Source organism: Sminthopsis crassicaudata, chromosome 3 (genome assembly GCF_048593235.1).
Source record: "Sminthopsis crassicaudata isolate SCR6 chromosome 3, ASM4859323v1, whole genome shotgun sequence".
Lineage (NCBI taxonomy): Eukaryota > Metazoa > Chordata > Mammalia > Dasyuromorphia > Dasyuridae > Sminthopsis > Sminthopsis crassicaudata.
In genome coordinates this window covers 51,449,104-51,471,753 of record NC_133619.1, presented here as the reverse complement: position 1 = coordinate 51,471,753, position 22,650 = coordinate 51,449,104, and the positions used below count along the sequence as shown (strand labels likewise).

The following is a 22,650-nucleotide window of genomic DNA, read 5'->3' as shown; positions in this document are numbered from 1 at the left end:
GAGTTTAATGAGAGTCAACCATACAGGTGGATTGAGAGTATCCTCAATGAGGCTTTTATAAGTGATATTTAATAGCAGGCAACAACTTCAACAGTTTACCACTGATTGTTGTTATTGTGGTGGTGGTGGTTGTGATTGAAACAGAATTTAAATCTCTACTGTACTTCTTGTTGATCATGAAAATATTATTTATTTTGGCAGACCAAAATGCTGCTTTAAATCTATCTTTTCCATAAGGTGTCTCCCATCCATGCATCAAAATTATTCAAGATTCCTTGGAAGTCAAGACAATAGAAACGACTCTATTTAACAGCCCTGGGATCATAGACATCAAATGAGGCATAAAACAGGGAGACGTGCTCACAAAAAGTGGTGGGGAAGATTCAGCATAGAGTCCAAGATGAAGGATTTCCTGTGGCTACTAGGGTCCTTCAGATACTCTTATGATATTGTTTTGATCACATCAAGCTCCGGACCAATGAAGAGCCTCTTGAAGAGAACTGTAATCATTTAAAGGAGTTTGCTTTAGTGGCTTGACCCATGAGACAGTTTACCAGTGATTATCACAACCATTACCATGTTGATCATTCTTATACTGCCTAAAAGCAAAGGTTAATAGCATTTCAAGAAGCTTTAGACTTTTTTAGTCCATTGATACAAACTGGATCTTCCTTTACCATATCAGGGACTGAAAGAGATAGTGTTCTAGATTAAAATAATTCAAGTTTTCATTCTGCTCCACGGAAAGGATAGAGAGTTTGTAGAAACATCCTAATTTGACTTTACCTCATCCTTCCTTTGTATCAATCAGTCTGAGAGATGAATCAAACTTAGAGGAGCTAAAAAAGTTAGGGGAAGCTAAACAGGCAATGCTTTTCAGGGATTGGTTTGAAATGACTTGACTTCTTAGAACATCAGTTTGTATTTACAGCCATTGCCCAAGGAAAATCTAGATACTTCAGGAGGGAGAAAGAATGGGATACCAGAGAATGCATAATAGCTGAGAGTAAATTTCCCCAAATTCAGCAAAATAGTAATACGGAACAAGAATGGAATTTACTATGAAACTTATCAATGATATGGCTATAACCACATGGAGATTTTCAATGAAAGCTCCCACACTTCAAGATCTGAGAAAGCTGTGTGACTTTGGGAACATACTTGACTTCTTTGGGACACAGTTTCCTTACCTATAAAATGATTTCCTATCTATAAAATGAGGTAGGTCCCTTCCAGCTCCAAAACTGTAGTCCTAGGATTCTATGAGATATTCATCCCTTCCCAAAGCAGTGGACAGCAGTGCTCCATGTAGCATGGAGTTTCTGAGACAATCATATTCAAATCAATGCCTGGTACAATGTACTTTGCACATTATGGAATCACAGAAGGTGTTTGATAGGATCACAGATTTACAAATGGAAGGGACCACTGAGGAAGGCTCCTGTAGTCTTACAGATGAGCAAAGTGAAGTCCAGATAGGTTAGCTAAAGGTGGGATTTGACCTCAACTTCTCTGATTTCAAGAACAGTGATCTGTTCATTATCCTACACTATCTACTTAGGAGGTAGAAGGGACCTTAGAGGGCATCATATCCAACCCTAGTCAACAACTCTGCAGTGTACCCCAAAAAGTCATCCTACAGCCTCAGGTCATTGCCAGTAAGAGGGGAACACAGTACCAGAGGCATCATATTTCACTTTGGGATAGAACTAACTTGTTGGGAATTGATTTCTTTCTTTTGAGTCTTTCTCCCTGTTTACTTATTGTTCCTAGGTTTTCCCTTTGGGCCAAATAGGGAAAATTTAATCTCTCTTTAAGGTACTCAAGACCTAAAATGCAAATTAAGACAATTTACTACATATCTTTTAGATTGGCTAAGATGATAGTAAAAGATAATGATGAATGCTGGAGGGGGTGTGAGAAAACTGGGACACTAATACATTGTTGGTGGAATTGTGAACTGATCCAACTATTCTGGAGAGCAATATGGAACTATGCCCAAAGGGCTATCAAACTGTGCATACCCTTTGATCCAGCAGTATTTCTACAAGGCTTATATCCTAAAGAGATCTTAAAGGAGGGAAGGGGACTCATGTGCAAAAATGTCTGTAGCAGCCCTTTTTGTAGTGGCAAAAAACTGGAAGCTGAGTGGATGTCCATCAGTTGGAGAATGGCTGAATAAATTGTGCTATATGAATATTATGGAATATTATTGTTCTGTAAGAAATGATCAGCAGGATGATTTCAGAGCAGACTGGAGAGGTTTACATGAACTGATGCTGAGTGAAATGAGCAGGACCAAGAGAACACTGTACATGGCAACAAGAAGATTATATGTATGATGATCAATTCTGATGAATATGGCTCTTTTCAGCAATAAGGTGATTCAGGCCATTTCCAATAGACGCGTGATGGCGAGAGCCCTCTGTACCCAGAAAAAGGTGTGGGGACTGCATGTGGATCATAATATAGCATTTTCACTTTTTTTGTTGATGTTATAGTTTGCTTACATTTTGTTTCTCATTTTTTTTTCCTTTTTGAACAGATTTTTCTTGTGCAGCATAATTGTAGAAATATATCTAGAAGAATTGCACATGTTTAACATATATTGGATTACTTGTTGTCTAAGAGAGAGGATGAGGGGAAGGGAGGGAGAAAAAATTTGGAACACAAGATTTTGCAAGGGTGAATGTTGAAAACTATGCATGTGTTTTGAAAAGAAAAAGCTTGAAAAAAAAGATACTCAAATCTTTATGCAACCTTTACAGCTTTCTTTAGGTAAAACATACCAAGTTTCCTTCAATGATTTTTCATAACACATGTTCTGTGGTGCTCACCATCCTTGGTAGCTTATCAATGGAACTCCTAAATGTGGTGCCCAGAATAGAAAATAATACTACAGATGTGGTCCAATAAAGATATAGGAGAATAGAATGATGGGTTCTCTATGCTGTACCCTCTGCCTCTCTTAGTGCTCTCAGAAGTCTTAGGCTTGTTGTTTGTTTATTTTTGCCTGTTACGTTGTCGATCATGGAAGTCATGACATAAGTTGTAATTCTGCCTCAGATATTTACAAGCTTTTTGATTCTGGCCACATCATTCTAACCTCTCTTAGCTTGTAAAGTAAGGATAATAATATGTACAGGACTTTCCTCAAAGACTTTTTATGAGACTCAAATGAGATAATATATATTTGCAAGTCATCATATAAATATCACTAGGATTCTTTTGTTAACTCTGTAAGCTCATAATAATCTTGTAGTTAGCTGAGATTCCCCATAACTTTTTACATAGAAATTGTTATAAGGCAATGTTCAGCTCTATTCCTTAGGGGAAAGTATATATATTTTTTGAACTCAAGTGTGGAACTCTAGATTTTTTAAATTAAATTTCATTTTATTTTGTTAGGTATGTCATTCTAGCCTGTCAGGTTCTTTTTAGATTTTGCTCTTAGTTAGATTCAGTGTTAACTATCTGTTTCCACTTTGTGTCATAAGCATAAAAAATTGAGTTGGTTATTGTTTCTTCTAAGGCATAGATAAAAATGTTGAATAGTATAAGGGATTGGCTCTGAAGCATCCCTCTAGAAACCTCCCTCCAAGTTGATATTGACCTATTCATTAGTGAACTATTTATTGTTTTGCTCCTCTTCAAGAATGAAGGACAAGAACCAGATTGTTTAGTTATCAGCCATGTCTGAATTCATCTAATTGTGCTAGCATCTAGTCCATCTGTCCCTATTTTATGCACAATATCCATAATGAGAAATTTTGTCAAGTGCTTTGCTGAAACCCAGATATACAAGTAGTTCCAGTAGCCTTCTGATCTGCCAAAAGGAAATGAATTTAGCATGGCAAATCCTCTTCCTGATGAAGTCAAGCTGCCTTTTAGTGATGATTGCTTCCCTTTTCTCAGTGCTCAGAAACCATTCCTGGAAAAATATCTTCTCAGATAAGAGTCCAGAATCAAAGCCAAGCTCACAGGCTCATTCATAGGCCCCAAATTCTATTCTTTTCCTTGTTTTGAAAATCAGGACAATTTTTGCCTTCCTCCAGTTTTAAGTCATCCATCCAAAATCTTTCAAAGGTACCAAGAGTGGCTCAGCAATCACATACAGTGGAGTAGTCTGTCCAGGCCCAGGGACTTGGCAGGACCACCAGATTCTGTAGGTTCATTTCTATCCTTGCCTTGGGTATCTGCTCCCTGAAACAAAACAAAACAAAACAAAACAAAACAAGCAAAAAAAAAACCCAGCTTTGTCTTCTTCCTAGTCCTTTGGAACAGGAAAGATAAACAAAATAAAGGGTGAATACCCTAGCCTTTTCATTGTTCACTATCAGCATCCCAGCCCTCCTGAGCATCATACTGATCTCTTCCCTGTCCAACTCTTCTCTCCTTATAGCTCTCTCCTCTAAAAGAAATCCCTAGATCCAGGGGTTTTTGTTGTTTGTAGCATGCCTCTTCAGTCTTAGCCTATTCTGGGCTTTAGACATTATAGGACCATGCTGTTCTTTTATATACTCCTTATTTGCTTGCCCTACTCTCATGTTAGATGCCTATCTTCTGAAAAATTGAGTTGGTTATTTGGCAGAAGACAAAAAGTGAGACTGGTCAGAGATGGGGGAACCAATAAAAAGACAGGGAGATGAGGATACTGCTGGCAGAGCTGGGAAGTGGTCTAAACATTCTGGAGGCCACTTTGGGAATAGGCAAGAAACTGACCTTTGCTGTCCACACCCCACTGCCATCCACTGCTGGGGATATGTCCCTAATAAGTCAAAGACAGAAACAAAAACCGTAGTATGGAGGAAGAGGCTTGTAATAGTACGTGTGTGTGTGTGTGTGTGTGTGTGTGTGTGTGTGTGTGTGTGTGTAGTAATAATGGCAGGAAGAGGAGGAGCAGGAGTAATAGTATTAGTGGTACCAGCAGTAATAGGAGTGGGAATAGTAATAATAGTAGAAATAGGAGCAGTAGTAGGAGTAGCAATAATAATAGTAGTAGGAGTAGTAATAGTAATAGTAGGAGGAGGAATAGTAGTAGTTATAGGAGGAGGAGGAGTAATAGTAATAGGAGCAGTAATAGTTGTAGGAGTAATAGTAGTAGAAGCAGTAGTAGTTAATAATAGTAGAAATAGGAATAGTAGTAATAGTAATAGGAGCAGTAATAGTAATAGGAGCAGTAATAATTGTAGGAGTAGAAATAGTAATAGGAACAGTAGTAGCGGTAATAGTAGAAATAAGAGCAGTAGTAGGAGTAGGAATAGTAATAAGTGCAATAGTAGTACTGGTAGTAGTAGTAGTAGTAGTACTAATAGTAGGAATGGTACCACAGTAATAGTAGTAGGAGCTATAGTAGTAATAGAAGCAGCAGCAGCAAAGAACTGGTTAAGAAAATAAGTCTCTATTGATAGGGGAATGGAAGAAAAAACTACAACTATGGATACAAGGAAGTTTTATGTTGCCTCTAAGCTGGGGATTTGTGAGAATTGTGTAGGGCTAGATAAGCAGAAGTGGGAGAATAATGCATACAATGATTAGAAGGTAAATGAAAAGATCTCTAAAAGAAAATTGAACTCTGGGTAATTTAAAAACCAGTGAAGGTCCCAGAAAACAGATAATGAAACTGAGCACTTTACCAGGCTGATAAGCCTTTTGTCTGCAGTTCATCTGACCTTTATAACAACTCCTTGAAGAGCAGTGCTTAACAGAGGAGGAAAATACGTTTCTGAGCCCTGATGTAAGTGAGTTGTCTGTGATCATACAGCTATTAAGGGGCAAAAGCAGAATTTGAATCCAGGTCTCTCAGCTCCCCTCCTTCAGATTCAGCCCTTCTTTTACCATGCTACATTTCTTGTCAGATAGAGACTTTAAAATACATTTAACAAATTCGACCGGTAAGATGTTTTTGAAAAGTTATTTACCAGCAGGCCAATCAGAAAGCATTTATTAACCACCTACTATATATCAGGTACTGTGTTGAGTGCGGAGGATACAAAGAAAGGTAAAAGTCTATGATCTTGAAGTTCCCCTTTGAGGGGGAGTCAACATGCAAACAATTCTGTATAAGCCAGTTGTAGCCAAGATAAGTAAGATAAAGAGTAGAGGAAGGCATTGAACATCGACTGTATTTTGCTGCATACAGGTGTGCTGTGCTCTTGCAGCCTCCCCTATGGATGCCAGTAGAAAAGTGTATGATTGACAGCAGAAGAAGGCTTGTTGGCAGGATTGGTGACCTCAGAGCCCTGATGACCTTTTTATTGTCCCTATTTATCAGGCCCCCAATTTACAGTTATTCCTCCTTTCCGGTTTCCTAATCTATAAAATGGGATTAAGTAGTTCTCAACTCTTCAAGTGATACATAATTATCAGCATTGGTTTCCACTGGGGGTCTCCTTCCTGAGGGCCAGACTGCATCCGGCATTAATTCCCCCTTGCCCACAACAGGTGTTGATTCATTCATTCAATTATTCTGCACTTAGTCAGTAGGTTTAAGGGAAGAGGGCCTTTGCTATAGGTCTGGAGCATAATCCCTTCTCTCCGTTTCCTACCAATAGCTCTGCACCTCTGACAAGCTGTGGGAGCAGATTGTGGCCTTGACTTGCGACACGGTCACCCAGGACATGAAGGCCCTGGCCAAAGACATCGGCTGGAGACAGCTGTACTTTACCAACAAGCTCCAGCTTCAGCGGCAGATCCGAAAGAGGCGGCAAAAGCATGAGGGCGATGACAAACAGGAAATGCCAGTAGAGATCTAGGGCGCCCCTCCTCCCTTTCCCTCTATCTGCCCACTGACAGAAGTCTCAGTTTGATTCGGGGTTTCATCATTGTTACATTGTTTGGGGCATTCTTGATTTGAGAACACCATGCTAGAATTTCTTATTCCTTTACTGACCAGAGAAATCATTAAGAAGATAATGAGTTTACAAACAGAAACCAAATCAAAATCTGTTAGGTGCTACCCAGAAATATCTGGAGTCAGTCAGATTGTGGAATCATGACCCCTAATTACACAGTAAACCATCAGCCATCCCCATCCCTCTTTCAGCTCATGGCATAAAGTCCCTGAGATGAATCTTTCCCTTAACAAAACGTGGTTCTTGTAAGCATAAGTGGGTGATTGCTAGGATGAGCCTTTTAAAAATAATTCATAAGATGACTTTTGGTAGCATGGGAAGGGTCATTAGCCATTCTGAATATTTTTTTCTTGCTCTAATGTTGTCAAACAGAATACTGAAAATGGAAGCTAAAATGAACATTGTGGGGCCCCTGCTTTCCTCCTTCCCCTCCCCTCCTCTCCCCCCCTCCATTCCCAACCCCAGTACTGCTTCTTTACATCTGTATTCAGCATGCTGATAGCTCCACGAGTGGGACTCTGAGCTGATATATCCATGCACGAGAAGTACAAGTTACATTCTTGTGCCATTTTGGATGGCGTAAGGTCACACTGATGGTCACCTTGAGTGAAAATGAGTATGTAAGGAAAGAAGAGAGGAACAATCCTTCAAAATAACTATACACCAGTTTTGAGCAGGAGATAGGACAAAGGGTGACCTGCCTTTAGACCAAAAAAATAACAAATATACTGTGTAATCATTTAACCGATTCAAAATATCACCATGGAACTGTAGATGCAGACTGAATCAACATCTGAAATGTTAACAGCAGAAGGTTTCTTTTGTAATATTTCCTCTTTAAAACATCAATGTGAGGTATTCTCATGCTTAATAATGATGCACTATGAATACACAGAAAATGCGAAAGCATGTAAAATCACTCTGAAAACACAAAGAAATCTGGTTTTTAAATACATTTCAATTTTCTTCCTTATTAAAGATTTGTGGTGCTTTATTTTAACAATAATAAACTTTCTTTACAGAAAGTACATTTGAAGAAATTATACTTCCAATGATGTGCAATCCCTTCTTTTATTTACGCTTATTGGTGTAAAACTAAGCCTTAAAGTTTTATAGATAAGTGTGTCTGAGAAATCCTACAGCTGCTGCCTTCAGAAATTGTTATAATACAGGGCAGAAAGGGGAAAAGGTGGCAATAACCTGGGAAACTCGGCAGTTTTGTCACTCTGCTTTGTATTCTTAATATTTTTTTTCTTTTTTGCCCAAGTATAAACAGGGTCATGAAATCTGAGGCTCTTGTCAAGTACCTGCTTGGTAACATTTCCAACTTTCCAATCTTTAAAGGATGAAGTATGGTTGGGGAGCAGTCTACAGCAGCAATGCTGCTGAAACTATCACAGTTTTAATATTGGTATATCAATGTCCTTTAGAAAAAAAAAAACAACTTATATTCCTATTTTTCAGTTCGATATACTTGCTTTCAAACAATATTTTTAGTCAGATCCCCATTTGAAATAGGTATCTAAGACTATAAAACATTATTTTCCAATGATGTGTATGGATCTATATGCAGTAGTGCAAGAGCAATTTTTAATCTCATGTAAATTTTAATTCCCCTCCTCAGTAAACCTCTCAAACACTGAAGAATAAATATCCTTTTACTTACTGTGGTTACTGATTTATACCTTTACTTTTCCTGAATAAAATTCCATTTAGGAATTAAATTTAGGACTACAGAATTCTAATAGACTCATTTTCAGGCACAGAGGTCCTTGTTAGTTTTCCTTCTTTTTTACTGGAAGGGAAAGAAATAGGAGAAGGTCTGATGTCTCTCTGTACAATTAGGGAATTTGTCATTTTTGACAAGCTGCCTCTGCCCAGAAACATTCATTTTTGACAGTGTCTGTCCTTAAATGTAAGTATTTGTCAATTTATTCTACCTTTCTCATTGGCCCAAGAATACTAATTTGTAGGGCCAAATAATCCCTTCTTACATGCCATTAGGATGTTTTCATTTATGACTGAGAACAGACTCACATAAGAATGCAGAATTATAGAAATGACCTTGTAAAACATGTAACTCTTGGTAAATGAATACTATTTTGACCTTTTGTCTCCAAAGTCTCATATCACAGAATTCATTTCAAAACTCAGTTGCCATTTGGGTTTAAAGTGAGGGCAGCTAGGTGGCACAGTGGATAGAGCACCAGCCTTGAATTCAGGAGGACCTGAGCTCAAATGTGGTCTCAGACACTTAACACTTCCTAGCTGTGTGACCCTGGGCAAGTCACATAACCCCAGGCTCAGGGAAAAAAAAAAAAAAATTCACCATTTGGGTTTAAAGTGAGATAGTGAGTTATATTATGCTAGCATTCCAACTCCAAACAATGGAGTTCAGTTCCAAAAATAGGAGATTATCTTCAAGCTACAGCCATCCCAATACAAATATTTGCAGTTCTACATGAATATAATGTGTCAGGTACCATGCTAGGGGTTGGGGATACAAAGAAACTTCCCCCTAATATTCTTCAGTTTATATTTGGTTTTAGCTTTTTTTTTCCTCCTTTGGACCTAGGTATGAGAAAAACCCAATGTTGATCTTTCACCTTGGCTGGTAACTCTGTGGGAGTTCACACTGGGAAGATCACTTAACTCCCCTGGGCTACCATGTCCTTCTCACTAAAGTGACAGAGCTGGAAGTGTTCATCTGCAAGAGCCTTTGTCAGTAGAGCAGTCCATTTCCTTCTGGGGGCAGCAGGGAGTCCCACTCAGTCCCACTGGGCTTTTCAGTTCCAGGAGCTTCAGGAACAACCCATTCCCTTCCCATTATCTGAATTAAGCTACTTGACATGGAAGCTTTTTGAGGCAAGCCATAATGACAAATTCTGATCTTTAGGATAAATGCTGTTATTTTTCTGTCATCTTTATGGGTCACTGATACACAAGACCTCTTGTGAAAGATGGAGAAAGAGAAGTCTTAGAATACTGAGTCCTATAGATATCTGGAGGCCTAGAAAACTGCCAGGGAAGGGAGCTGGGATAGGCTAGGTGGGACTGGCATGGGTGCAGCTAAAGGAAATAGCTTCCTTTAATTAGGCATCAAATCAATTGTTCCTAACTGGTACTGATGCCCTGATCTAATTATAGTCCAACTTAAGATACATCCACGGCTGTCAAAGAACAATTACCTCTTGCATTCAGGCCCCATTTTTCACATGTTTCTGTCTTGTCTCTCCAAGTACAAATAAACCATAACTTCATGACTGCAGGACCACATTATACCACTTTTTAAAATCCCTCACCGCTTGTAAAATAAATATTTGCTCATTGGGGACCTAATACAATGTAGCTATGGGCATTCTTCCAGTTCTACTTTATTGACTGACAAAGCAGTTATCATGAATCAAGAAATGCTACAACTATGCAACTATGCAAAGAAAGGACACAGCAGATAAAAGAATGGGGATGGGAGGCTGCAATCAGGTCAATTTTCTATTTAACAAGTAAACTAGTAAAAATGATTGCATTGAACATAAAATTAAGGCTGAGAATTCACTGGCACAAGGCAGCAGTTCTCAAACTTTTGGGGTCTCAATATCTCTTTTCACTCTTATAAATTATGGGGGACTCCCCAGTGTGTTTATATGGATTAAGTCAATACTAGGTGCACAGTGGATAGAATGCCAGGCACAAAGTCTCTCACATCCTAAATTAAAATCAGGCCTCAGGTACTCGCTGTGTCCTCCATGGCAAGTTTGACTCAGTTTCCTCATTTGTGAAATGAACTGGAGAAGCAAATGGCAGAAGAAAATGGCAAAAGACTCCAGTATCTTTGCCAAGAGAAGCCCAAATGAGGTCGTAAAAGGTTGGATGTGACTGAAACAAATGAACAAAATTTATCAATATTTACCATATTGGAAATTTAAACTCTTAGTAGTATTATGAAAATAGTTCATTTGCTTTTATGGATCTTGAAAAGATCTCAAGCAACCCCTAAGGGCACATACTTTTGAGAAGGTCTGGTACAGGGAACTTTCTCCTGAAGCAAGGCAGCTTCCTCTCAGGAACTTAAAAAGCCTTAGACAGCTATCTAAAAGATTGAAAGCAAAATGGCTTCCCTACCTAGGTCCACCTGGACATGTATTTTTTTGCTGTGCTTCCTCTTTAACATTAAATTTAAAAAGGTGTACTTTTTTTTTATAAAGATAAATGCTGTCCAGAATATAGCCCCTCAAAAAAAGTGATTTTTGTTACTGGAAATATTTGCACAAGAAAGGTAGGAGTATTGAATTGAGTCAGAGGACAATGGTCTTTTAATCTTTGTCCTTAGATTTATCTGCAGCCAATTAAGGAGCATCATGCAAGTTGAAAGAAGGCTTCATCCATAAAATTCTGTGAAACTTTGTTGGATAGAATCCATAGTGGTTTTGGGGTATAAGAAATGAAAAAGAATTTTCTAACCCTAAATCAGATAACTGGCTTGGGTTAGGAACTTCAAGTCGGCACTTTGGAGAACAGACATGGAAGGAATTTGCCCACAGCACTCTGCTTGGGTGGGTGTAATGACTTATGACTCTTAACTCCCTACAATTATGCAAAGACACAATGAACTCTTAAAAAGAAAAATTTTATTTCATAGTTGTAGCTAAAAAAAAAATCATTTGCATCTGTAGAGACAAATTATAAAACAAATGATATAAATACACAGCGAGTCCAGTACCCCAATAATATTCTTCTGAGCACTTGAAATCATAGAATGTATTCAGCAGGAAGTATCACACATGTGTGTTCTATTTAATTTTATGGCATTCTCATTAAATCATATAGAATACATATGAATATATTAAAAACAAATTTCACTTTTTTATAAAGCAAAAAAATTCTAACAATTTGATAGAAATGATTATTCCCATCCAGATGTTCACTCAACGAACAACTATAACACATATGGACTTGAACAACATGACCTTCAAAGTAGCTGAAGCACAGGCAATTAGGGAAAAAAAAATCTGTATGCTTTATACTTCTTCTGGGTGATACAGAGCCAATGATATATGCATCAGAATGCATTAGCTGTAGCACCAGTGATACAGTTGGCAATATCATCTCTTGTTTATTTGGTTTCATCGGAAAATTTAAGTAATGTCCTAAAACGATTACAGTAGTTTTTCCATGCTATTGATTATATTCCTAATTAACTCTATATGAACTATACAGAAGAGGCTCTAATACTTAAGTCACTTTGCTTTTAACAGTGACAAAACTAGTAACTCTAACAAGCATTGAATTAAATAGAGCATGACATGCAATCTATTTTCTATAGATTGGGCAGCTTTTTGATTAAAAGCAGGTGAAATGCCTTTGTTTCCCCTTTTCATCAACTGTCTTTCTCTTGTTCATTTCACTGTTCAAACTTTCCTATCAGAGTGGGGCAAGAAAAAATGGAAATGAGAGAAATAAGTCCATGTTATCTGCCAACAGTTCTAGTGAAAGATTTGGAGGAAGAGAAAACTGATACTATTGGCTAAAATGAGATTTGGTTATTTAAATATATATATATATATACACACACATATATACATACACACACAATGCATATATACATACCATATATACACATTTAAATATATTTAGATATGCACATACATATGTACATGTCTAAATATATGTATGTATGTGTATATACATGTGTATATATAGTCTCAGAGCTATTTCTGTCTTATATAATCATGAATAAGCAACATTTAAGTACCTTAGACACATTTTACTCTGTGTTCTCATGCCTGAGAAACTGAAATAGTTTTGTAATGGGAAAAATTTTTTGTAGAAATATCGTACAGTTCTAAGCTACGTGTAAACAATTAAGACAGTCAGAAATTTCCAAAAGGTTTTTTTGGAACACTCTGCAAATCCAACAAAGATCTGACTTAGAAAAATGGAATATTGATAGCAGTGTGGTGCATAGGACAGCAAGCACTGGAGCAGGAGTTAGGAGATCTCACATCTAGTCCCAATTTTGCACTTAATTAGATGTGTGGCTTTGATTAAGCTATCCTCCCTGGGTCTCAGTTTCATCACTGAATCAAATGAGAGGGTTGGACTAGATGGGTGTTTTCCAAACTACTCTGATCACGGAATACTTGCCTTGAAATGTATTGACAGAATCTATAAACACCATCCAAAAACAGGAGATTGAACTACCTTTCCCAAACATATGACGATAATAAGTGCGTTTTAGTTCGGATTTTTTTTCTCTTTAATGTTTTGGACTTCATCTTAAAACTCAGTTGCCATTTAGATTAAGATTTAAATTGGGTAAATGGGGCTTAGTGAAATTTTAACACAAAACAAAAAAGGAAACTAATCCAATTTTCATACCCTTTCGTACCCCAAATGGCACACATAGGACAGTTTAAAGTTTCTGGGCTGGATGGCTGGCAAGGCATCTTGTAGCTTTTAAGTTTGACGTCTCAGTGTCATATATCAACAGAACTACTTACAAAACTGTTGGGAATACAGGTAAATGGATTATAGGCTTGAGAATGGGAATCAGTAGAATGAAGATCTAGCTAGTTTTAAAGATTATTGAATTGCCAGGGGCACACATGTATAACTTATCACTTTATCATTACATGTCATTGTTTTTGCCATATTGTGTTGGCAAGGAGCTTTTCAAAGACTTAACAATTTATTGTCCTTTGGAGATGGTCATAAGGGATTCTACATTTTAAATATAAGGAAACTATGACACTGGCTGCCTCACCCCCCACTTCCCCAACCCCTTACCCCATCACTCCCCTCCCAGTTTTTATTTACCCTAAGTTTTGCCCTTAAATCTGAGATAGGCATTATCAGAATCAAAGTACATAAAATGTAATAGCCCTTGGTTCACTAGTTGCCTATAATTAATTTCCCCCGTTGAAAATGTATTATCAAGATCTTTTTTTTTTTTTGTGAGTGATATTATAATCTTCAGGATTTATTGAGAAAAATATAAATTGCTTTCATTTCTTTATTGTAGAAACATTTTAAATTGTATAAAACTACTTGAATCTTGAGCATATGCCAGTTTTATTTTATATTGATACACTAGAAATTCTCTACAGAACAGAGTTGGTTTAGAAATCTAGTCAATCTTGTGCTTACAAACCAATTTATCAGCCTGCTTATGGTAAGTAATCTGATAAATTTTTCTTTTTTTCCTCAGCTCAAAAAAAAGTGATTGTAAAGATTTTTTTTTGCTTGTTTTTGTTATTTTGGAAAAGAATTCTCTCTCTCTCTCTCTCTCTCTCTCTCTCTCTCTCTCTCTCTCTCTCTCTCTCTCTCACTCTCACTCTCTTTCTCTCTCTCTCTCTCTCTCTCTCTCTCTCTCTCTCTCTCTCTCTCTCTCTCTCTCTCACTCTTTTTCTCTCTTTCTCTCATTTTCTGGTCATATTGCAGCTAGATATTGATTTTTTAGGAGGATATTTCTGGAAATTCTTGTATAGCCCAGCTGTGATATATCATGTCATCTGTATAAACTCAGCTGGCATTCAGAACAGCGCTTACTAGAGTAGCACCCCAAATGGGATACCTTTGTTCCAGCAACAGGATACTGAGAGCTTTTGTTTCCATTTCAAACTAAACATGCGTGCCTTCTATGTATTTTTTTCTTGGTTGTTCCTTTAGTCGGATACAAGGTTGGATGAGTAAAAAGAGCATCCCCACCATGTAAAGCAAGCCGCATACGTAGAAGGAAAAATCATATTTTTGGGTGATATCATAGATCCAACCTGCAAGAACAAGAAAATGGGGAGAATCAGTATATAGCCCATATCAAAAACCATTCCAAGAAGTCTTTTTCATGATCTCTGCCAATTCTCTTTATGTGTTTGTTTCATTTAATGCAAAAACTGCTAGGTAAGCATTGGAAGGAGCTGGCAAAAGCATTTTACTTGGTAATGTTCCAAAAAGGACTGTATAAATGTTTCCTTTGTCATTCTTTCATTTCTGTTTTTAATTCTAAGAGTTGATCCTGGTATTTTGTCCTTAGATCACAGATCTTCATAGACAGACTTTAATTAGAACTACAGGACTGAGTTGTATCCAAGTTATTTCTTTTATGAAAAGAATTTAAATGTTGAACATTAAGTTCTTTCATTTCAGTGAGTGCTTTAATAATAATTAACATTTATAGAATATTTTAAAAGGTTTGCAAAACACATCAAATATATATCATTTGGTGCTCAGAACCACCCTCTGTTTTGGTGTTATTATTATCTCCATGTTACATTTGAAAAAATTGAGCAAATAGGCTAAGTGACTTGACTGCAATCACAGTAAGGGTCTAAGACTGGATTTGACCTTAGGCCTTCCTGATTCTAATTCTAGCTGCCTCCATAAGAGATCAGGTTTTGTTTTTTTAATTTTTTTTTATTAAAGTTTTTTTTTTTTTTTTTTTTTTTAAAGACATATGGATGGGGGCAGCTAGGTGGCCTAGTGGATAGAGTACCAGCCCTGAAGTCAGGAGGACCTGAGTTCAAATTTGGCCTCAGACACTTAAACACTTCCTAGCTGTGTGACCCTGGGCAAGTCACCTAACCCTAATTGCCTCAGAAAAAAAAAAAAAAAAAAAAAAAAAAAAAAAAAAAGACATATGCATGGATAATTTTTCAACATTGACCCTTGCATAGCCTTTTGTTCCAAATTTTCCCCTCCCTCCCTCCTTCCCCTCCCCTAGATGGCAAGCAATCCAATATATGTTATACATGTTAAAAAACATGTCAAATCCAATTTATGTAAACATATTTATACAATTCTTTTGCTGCATAAGAAAACAAAATGCAAGCAAAAGACAACAAAAAGAGTGAGAATGGTATGTTGTGATCCATATTCAGTTCCCACAGTCCTCTCTGGGTATGGATGGCTCTCTTCATCATAAGATCAGTGGAAATGGCCTTAATCAAGGAGATGAGTTATAATTAAATGTAATTTCCTATTCCAATTTCAAAAGATGAAAATGCATAAAAATGGAGATAGAAGGCATAAAGTAAAGGTTAAATGCATAAAAACTGGTTCTAAAACTTCAGTTGTAAATAGATTTAATCAAATAAGTTTTATTTCTTGGGAAATCTTCTTTTGTTGCCTGTGGAAAGTTTCACAAAGATTGCCTCCCACCTGGTTTTTATCAGAAGTTCAGAATAATTTTAAAATAAACACACCCCAAATCCCCACCTCTCACCCATCATGTTATTTTGTTTTTCTCTTTTTGTGTGAAAACATCATAAAAAGGAAAGAGCCATTTTCCTGGTGAACAAAATAACTCTTGGGACAAATGCAATACCATCATAACAAATACAATATAACAAAACAGCAATTCACATTTCTATAGCATCTACTTTATAATAACTCATCATTATCCCTATTTTATGGATAAGGAGTATAAAGCTTTGAAAGATTTCAGGTGACTTCCCCAGCATCACACAGCTGGCAATGATCTAAAATAGGATCCAGAATCGGGTCTCAGGTATCTGACACTAATTCCATTGCCTCACAGAGTCCAAATATCACTCATCTGAAGGGGAGACGTAAATTCAAGCAAAGAATAATCCTACCGGTCTATTCCCAGAACACTTAGGACCAGACCTCTGCTTTCAGACCCAGCCTTTATAGAACATTTGGGTAATGCAGGGCAGGAGGGACAATATTTCAGGGACATTTTTTGACCTTGTGTCCATGATGAAATGACTCATTTCCGCAAGCAAAGCTTCTAAAAACCAACGTACAGAACAAATCTTTCCAGCACTGCTCTTCCAAGATATGATCTCAACACTGTAACTTCTTATCCTGGGCCCAAACTCGCCTCCCAAATGGCTCATATCAGAGTTCAGAACATCTTCAAAATTAGCAGCCCTCCTCCCCCTATCCTACCATGTTAATTGTATTCTCTTTTCATGAAAAACCACCACGAAAAAGAGGGGAACTTGTTTTCCTAGTGACCAAAATAATTAGGCAATTGTCTTCTTGAAAGATAGTATGAGTTGAAAAAAAACAACCCCACAACTATTTGGTATTTAGTTTTTTATGTGTAGTCTCTTGTCCAGTTTAATCCAACTTCTAAGTTTTGCAGTATTTCACACATTTTTGAAAGAAATGAACCGAGCGTGTTTTGTTGGACTGGCTACATGAGAATGCCTGGAAATGCTACAGTCAGATTGGGTTCTAACATTCCTAGAGCTAAAGTGTAGCTGAAACCAATAGCCACAGGTTGTTTTTTTGTTTGTTTGTTGGATTTTTTTTTTTTTGGAATTATAAGTATGGTTTTGTTCTTAAGTTTTCAGAGAGGCTGTGTGAGTTTTCCCAAGTCATAAAAAATCTCCTGAATCTCACTGTTAGTGAGTACTTGTTACCAATCTCAATCTTTTAGTGGAAGAAAAAGAAATTAACTCACTTTACTGGCTTCATTTTCCCTTCCAGTTTTTTTGTGGCAGTTATTCTCTCTGGCAAGTTGAGGTGAGAAGCGGCTCCTGAGCCAGTGGTGATCTCTAATTGGTGTGTGGTGCAGTTTTGTGTCCCCTCCTATCTCATCTCTCTTCCCTGCTCCTCCCCCCCCCTCCCCTATGGGAGTGTTCCAGGAGCACTGTGATCATCCAGCTTTACGTTTCTTCCCTGCTTTTCCTGAATTTCTGATTCAAAGAAGGTGGCTGAACAGTGAAATTGGAAATCAGTAGTCATTAAACATTGCTAAGTACCTACCATAGCTAGAGATACAAGGAAAGTATAAAATAAAGCAGTTTTCAAAGAGCGTGTATATATATGTATGATGGTTCAGTCATTTTCTCCTTTTTTTTTTTTTTTTCTGAAACAATTGGGTTTAAGTGACTTTCCCAGGGTCACACAGCTAGAAGTGTTAAGTGTCTGAGATCAGATTTGAACTCGGGTCCTCCTGAATTCAAGGCTGGTGCTCTATCCACTGCGCCACCTAGCTGCCCCTGGTTCAGTCATTTTCAACCATGTCTGACCTGGTGATCCCATTTGGAGTTTTCTTGGCAAATATACTGGAGTAATTTGTCATTTTCTTTGCCAGCTCATTTTACACATGGAGAAACTGAGGCAAGCAAGGCTTAAGTCACCTTGCAAGTGTCTGAGTGCTGCTTTGAACTCAGAAAGTTGGGTCTTCCTGTGTCTGGAGACCTTACTTTATTCACTCTACCACATATGTAGATACACACACACATATATAAATACACATGCATGTGCATATACACATTGATTCAATAGAAGCAAGAAAAGATTGCATTTGAAGCTCAGAAATTTCTTCCAAAGTATACATTTTTAAAATTCCAATTATATGGAAAGTAGTTCACTTTGAAGAATTATTTTCAATTTATCTTGCATATATCTCGTTTATTCATAGCCATTTGAATGTTATCTCCCCCATTAGATTGGGAGTTCTTTGAGGGCAGGGATTGTTTTTGTCTTTCTTTGTATTCCTAGCTCTTAGCTCTACGCTTAGCACAAGGTACTTAATAAATGTTTGACTTAGTAGCTGATTATCCTACAGTTCAGAGAGTTACTTGATATTACATGTATGGAATATCTTCAATTAAGGTCCCAAGGATCATGATCCTGCCCAACCCTCAGAGGACAAGAGATGAAAGGAGGAATCTCTTTTTCACAGAATCCTTGGGATATTTATGATGGTCCACGAGGTTTTTTTTCTTGATATATTGTGCCAGAGTTCCCTTTTAATGTCCTGAGCCAGTTTCCCTAATAGTCCTATTCAGTTACTCTGCCTCAGGTTATAATCATTCCCTCTTAATGTTAGGATAAAGGTCTTATATTTTAGACCTTAGGCTATAATCATTTCCTCTTAATGTTTGATGGAATAAAGGTCTTCATCCATTTTAGACATCATTAGAATATCAGGAGTCTCTGCAGTTCCTCCCTTCATTATGTCATCCTCAATGCCTGCCTCTATTAAGTCATCTTCATCCTGGGTTCCTCCCCCCATTAGGTTATCCTCATCCAGGTACCTCCCCCATTATGCAATCATTCTTGTAACCCTGTAAAAGAATCTTGTATCGGACATTCACAGCTGGATTCTTTGAGATGATAGTCTCCTTCAGCCCTGGGACCAAACCAAGGATCCATTTGGTCCCAGTAAATCTCTCCCATTTAATCCTCTCTAATCTCTATCTTGCTCAGTTTCTCTGGCATTATAGATATGGCCCCTAGTAATGGATAGACACACTAGGCCTAAAGTTCTTCTTCCTGAGTTCAACTCTCACCTGAATTACTTTCTAGTTGTGTGACCCTGGGCAAATCACTTAATTGTGTTTGACTCAGTTTCTTCATGTGTAAAATGAGCTGGAGAAGGAAATGGCAAACACTTCAGTATCTTTGCCAAGAAAATCCCAAATGGGGTCATGAAGAAGCAGCCAGGACTGAACAACAACTGTCCTTTTTTGGAAGTTGCCTCTGTCACAAAGAGACTGACCACAGTCACAGATAGAATTAAAATTTTATCATAACACAGAATATACACAAGGAGATGTATGTGAAATCCCAAACTGTTACCTCTGACCATCTGTTCAAGCTACATAAAAGATGTAACAATGAAGGTCCTTACATCTTTTATCTATACTACAGCAATAAGTAGTGGAGAAGACCTGTGCATTATAACAATAAGTCTAGTATTTATAGTTAAGTCAATGCTGAGCTCCAGATCCAAGGACCTAGATAGTACCAAGGAAATGCAAATATTTGAGGATAATGTCTTCCTAAATCTTCCCTTCTACCAATGCAATGTCTTCAACAGAACCTCATTTAGCATGATATCAAGACTCTTCACCATTCTGTATCAGTGTCCTTCCTAAATGTACCCTCTGGAACTGGATATAATATTCCAGATATGGGCCGATTAGGACAGAGGGAAGTGGAACTCTCAGTTTCCTAGTTAAGGACGACACTATGTCTTTCTTAAAGCCAATTCCATTGGCTAAAAGTCTGCCACGTCATAATGCTGACTTAAATTTAGTTTTTAGTCTACTAAACACCCAGTTCTTCATTAGGTGAACTGTAGCTCAGACATATAGGCTCATAAATTTAGAGCTAGGAGGGCTGTTGGAGGCTGTCACCTTGAACTTCAGGTGTAAGACTTTATTCTCATGACTATTAAATATCAGTTTATTACTCTTGGCCCCCATATTCTAGAGCCTGCCAGTATCTTTTAGGATCCTGACTCTGTCATCCATTGTAGAAGCTAAACCTCCCAGCTTTATGCCTCCTGAAAATTAAAAAAAAAAAAAAAAATCAATGCAACTGGAGTCAGAAGAAAAGATACAGATTAGAAGGAGGATTCTTTGCAATGAATGCCTCTGATAAAAGTCTGGTATCTAAAGCTTATAGGAGTTGATGTAAATAAAGAGGCAATGGTATCTGCACTAAGTTTGACATCAATGTGGTGAGCCTTCGGGAGTGGAGGGTCAGTAGACAAGTGGCCAGATTAGACAAATGGTTTTCAAAAAAAGAAACACAAATTATTGGCCACCTAAAAAATGATGTTCAAAATCACAATTAAGAGGGGAAATGTAAGTTAATATAATCCTGTTGGGCCATCTCAGGCAGATGGGAAAGAATACCGGATGTGGAGTCAGACTAACAAAATTCAAATCTCATGATCTGTGATTTACTACCTAGGTGACCTTAGACAAATTAGTTAAACTCTCCCAACCTCAGTTTTTTCGTCTGTAAAATAAGAGAAATGAACTATAGGGCCCTTCCAGTTCTAAGCTTATGATTCTATGAACACAAAAATTCACATCCACCAAGATAACCAAGATGTCAAAAGATAGGAAAACACAACTGGAGGGGCTTGTGGAAAGACAAGGATCCTAACCCACTTTAGATGAAGCAGTACATTGTCCAAAGAAAATTATTAAATTGTTTGTATTCTTGAATCCAAAGAGCCCACAGCTAGAAATATACCCTCAGGGAATTTATTTACAAAAAGGAAAAAATCCATATGTATAAAAATGTTCATAGCAGCATTATTTGTTATAAGAAAAACCTGGAAACCAAATCTATGCCCAAGATCAGGGAATGGTTGAACAAACTATGGTTTGTGATTGTTATGGAATATGGCACTGAAGGAATAATTAGTATGAAGAATTCAGAGAGAGGGGTTAAAAACTATGGGGACCTCTAGCAACACTGATGCTTTCAAGATAATGAAGACATTGGGAGTCCCATCCCCATTTTTTCAAGTAATCTCAAGATGTTAAGAACTAGAAGGCAACTTGGAGACATTTATGTCTTACAGATGAAGTCACCTAGATCCAGAGATCAAGGGATTTAGTTACCATCCCTCAGCAATTTAATGATGGAGTTGAAACTAACTTGGGCTCTTTGCCCTTTGTGCAGTACCTGACACATAGGTAATTAATAAATATCTGCTCCCTTCCCTTATTTCTACCATACCAGACTCTTTCAACCTTTCCATCTCAACTTGGTGATAAAGTTCCTGAGGGCTGATTATTCATGCTGAGACCCAGTGACCCATGAAATCAGGATGGGGGCTCCTGAAGTACCCTTTGACTTAATCCATTCCTCTTTTTTCTCTTTCAACAACTAACATACATGATCTAGTTATTTGTAGGATTCTAAGGTTGTCCCTTTAGTGCCAGACTGGGCTGATGTCATTCGTGGGGTTTATGGGAGAAAGTGGTCGCACCATCATAGAGAAGGAAACCAGATTGTCCTTGCAGGAAGACGACCATGGTCCCCACATCCTCTCTCTACTTGTCTGAAGCAGACACCTTGTCTCTGCGTGCTAGTATGGTTACACTATTACACTAGTCTCCCAGAACCAATTCCCCAAGGGGTTATAAGCATTCACTCACCCAGCCCAAGGCTCTTGAGAGCTTTATCTTGAACAACAGAAAAAGCGGTTATCAGACCATCACCGAATTAGACCTTTGAGAGACCTGGCATCTTGAACCACAAAGTGCTAACCAAACTAGAGAGTGGCTTAGAGAAGCCTTGAGCAGGCACTTTGAAGGAGATAAGCTGTCTTCCAGAGAAGCCAGGTTTGAGAGCTGGAAGGGATTTCAGGGGCCATCTTTGTCCATCCTTTGAAGGAGATGAAGCTTGTTCTGTTCGTTCAGAGGGTAGACGAAAAAAAGACAAACTGATGCTTGATATCAGGAAAAACTTCCCAAAAAGTTAGAGCTATTTATGAGTGAGACAGGTTGCCTCTAGAGGTAATGGGCAACCCCTTACTGGAGGCTTAAACAAAAAAAGTAGCCAAGATTTAATGGCTACTTTAGGGCTATGTTATAGCCAGGATTCTTTTCCAGAAATGGGTTCTGCTAAGGTTTCTTCCATTTTTAAGCTTTTATGCTTCTATGAAATAGTGAAATTAAACTTTCTGAAAAATGGCGCCCAACATATCTGACACTGGGTGAGTTGACAGGTAATTTGAAGGTACTTTGTGCTTCCTCTGTCCTATAAAGTGCTCTCCTCGGTAATGGACATCCAGTCTCCTCCATTTTACAAGTAAAAGCTCTTTTGTGGTTGCTGTCCAGTCATTTCAGCCATATACCATTCTTTGTCACCCCATTTGGGGTCTTCTTGGCAAATATACCAGAATGGTTTTCCATTTTCTTCTCCAGCTTATTTTACAGATGAGGAAATCGAAGTAAATAGGGTGAAGTGACTTGCCCCGGGTGACACTGTAAGTGTCTGAGGCTGGATTTGAACTCAGGAAGGAGGATCTTCCAGACTAGAGGCACAATACTCCATCCACTACATCACC

General features: G+C 37.8%; 2 protein-coding genes across 8 annotated transcripts in view; one reads left to right on the top strand and one right to left on the bottom strand.

Moving 5' to 3' along the window:
• Positions 1-7,827, top strand: part of FBXO36 (F-box protein 36) — an 83,487-nt gene extending 75,660 nt beyond the window's left edge. Inside the window, exon 4 of the mRNA XM_074298484.1 lies at positions 6,555-7,827. Coding sequence (XP_074154585.1) covers positions 6,555-6,755 — 201 coding nt within the window. The 3' untranslated portion in view covers positions 6,756-7,827. The remainder of the gene's footprint in view (positions 1-6,554) is intronic.
• A 5,921-nt stretch (positions 7,828-13,748) lies between these two features.
• SLC16A14 (solute carrier family 16 member 14) overlaps positions 13,749-22,650 on the bottom strand; it is a 44,871-nt gene continuing 35,969 nt past the window's right edge. For 2 of the 7 annotated variants that reach the window (XM_074298482.1, XM_074298483.1), the window contains exon 5: positions 14,233-14,626. In XM_074298482.1, the coding sequence (XP_074154583.1) occupies positions 14,475-14,626 (152 nt within the window). In that variant the 3' untranslated portion in view covers positions 14,233-14,474. Of the gene's footprint in view, positions 14,208-14,232; positions 14,627-22,650 lie in introns of those variants that run through there. The other 5 variants (XR_012487710.1, XR_012487709.1, XR_012487708.1 and 2 more) reach the window with 5 other exon arrangements.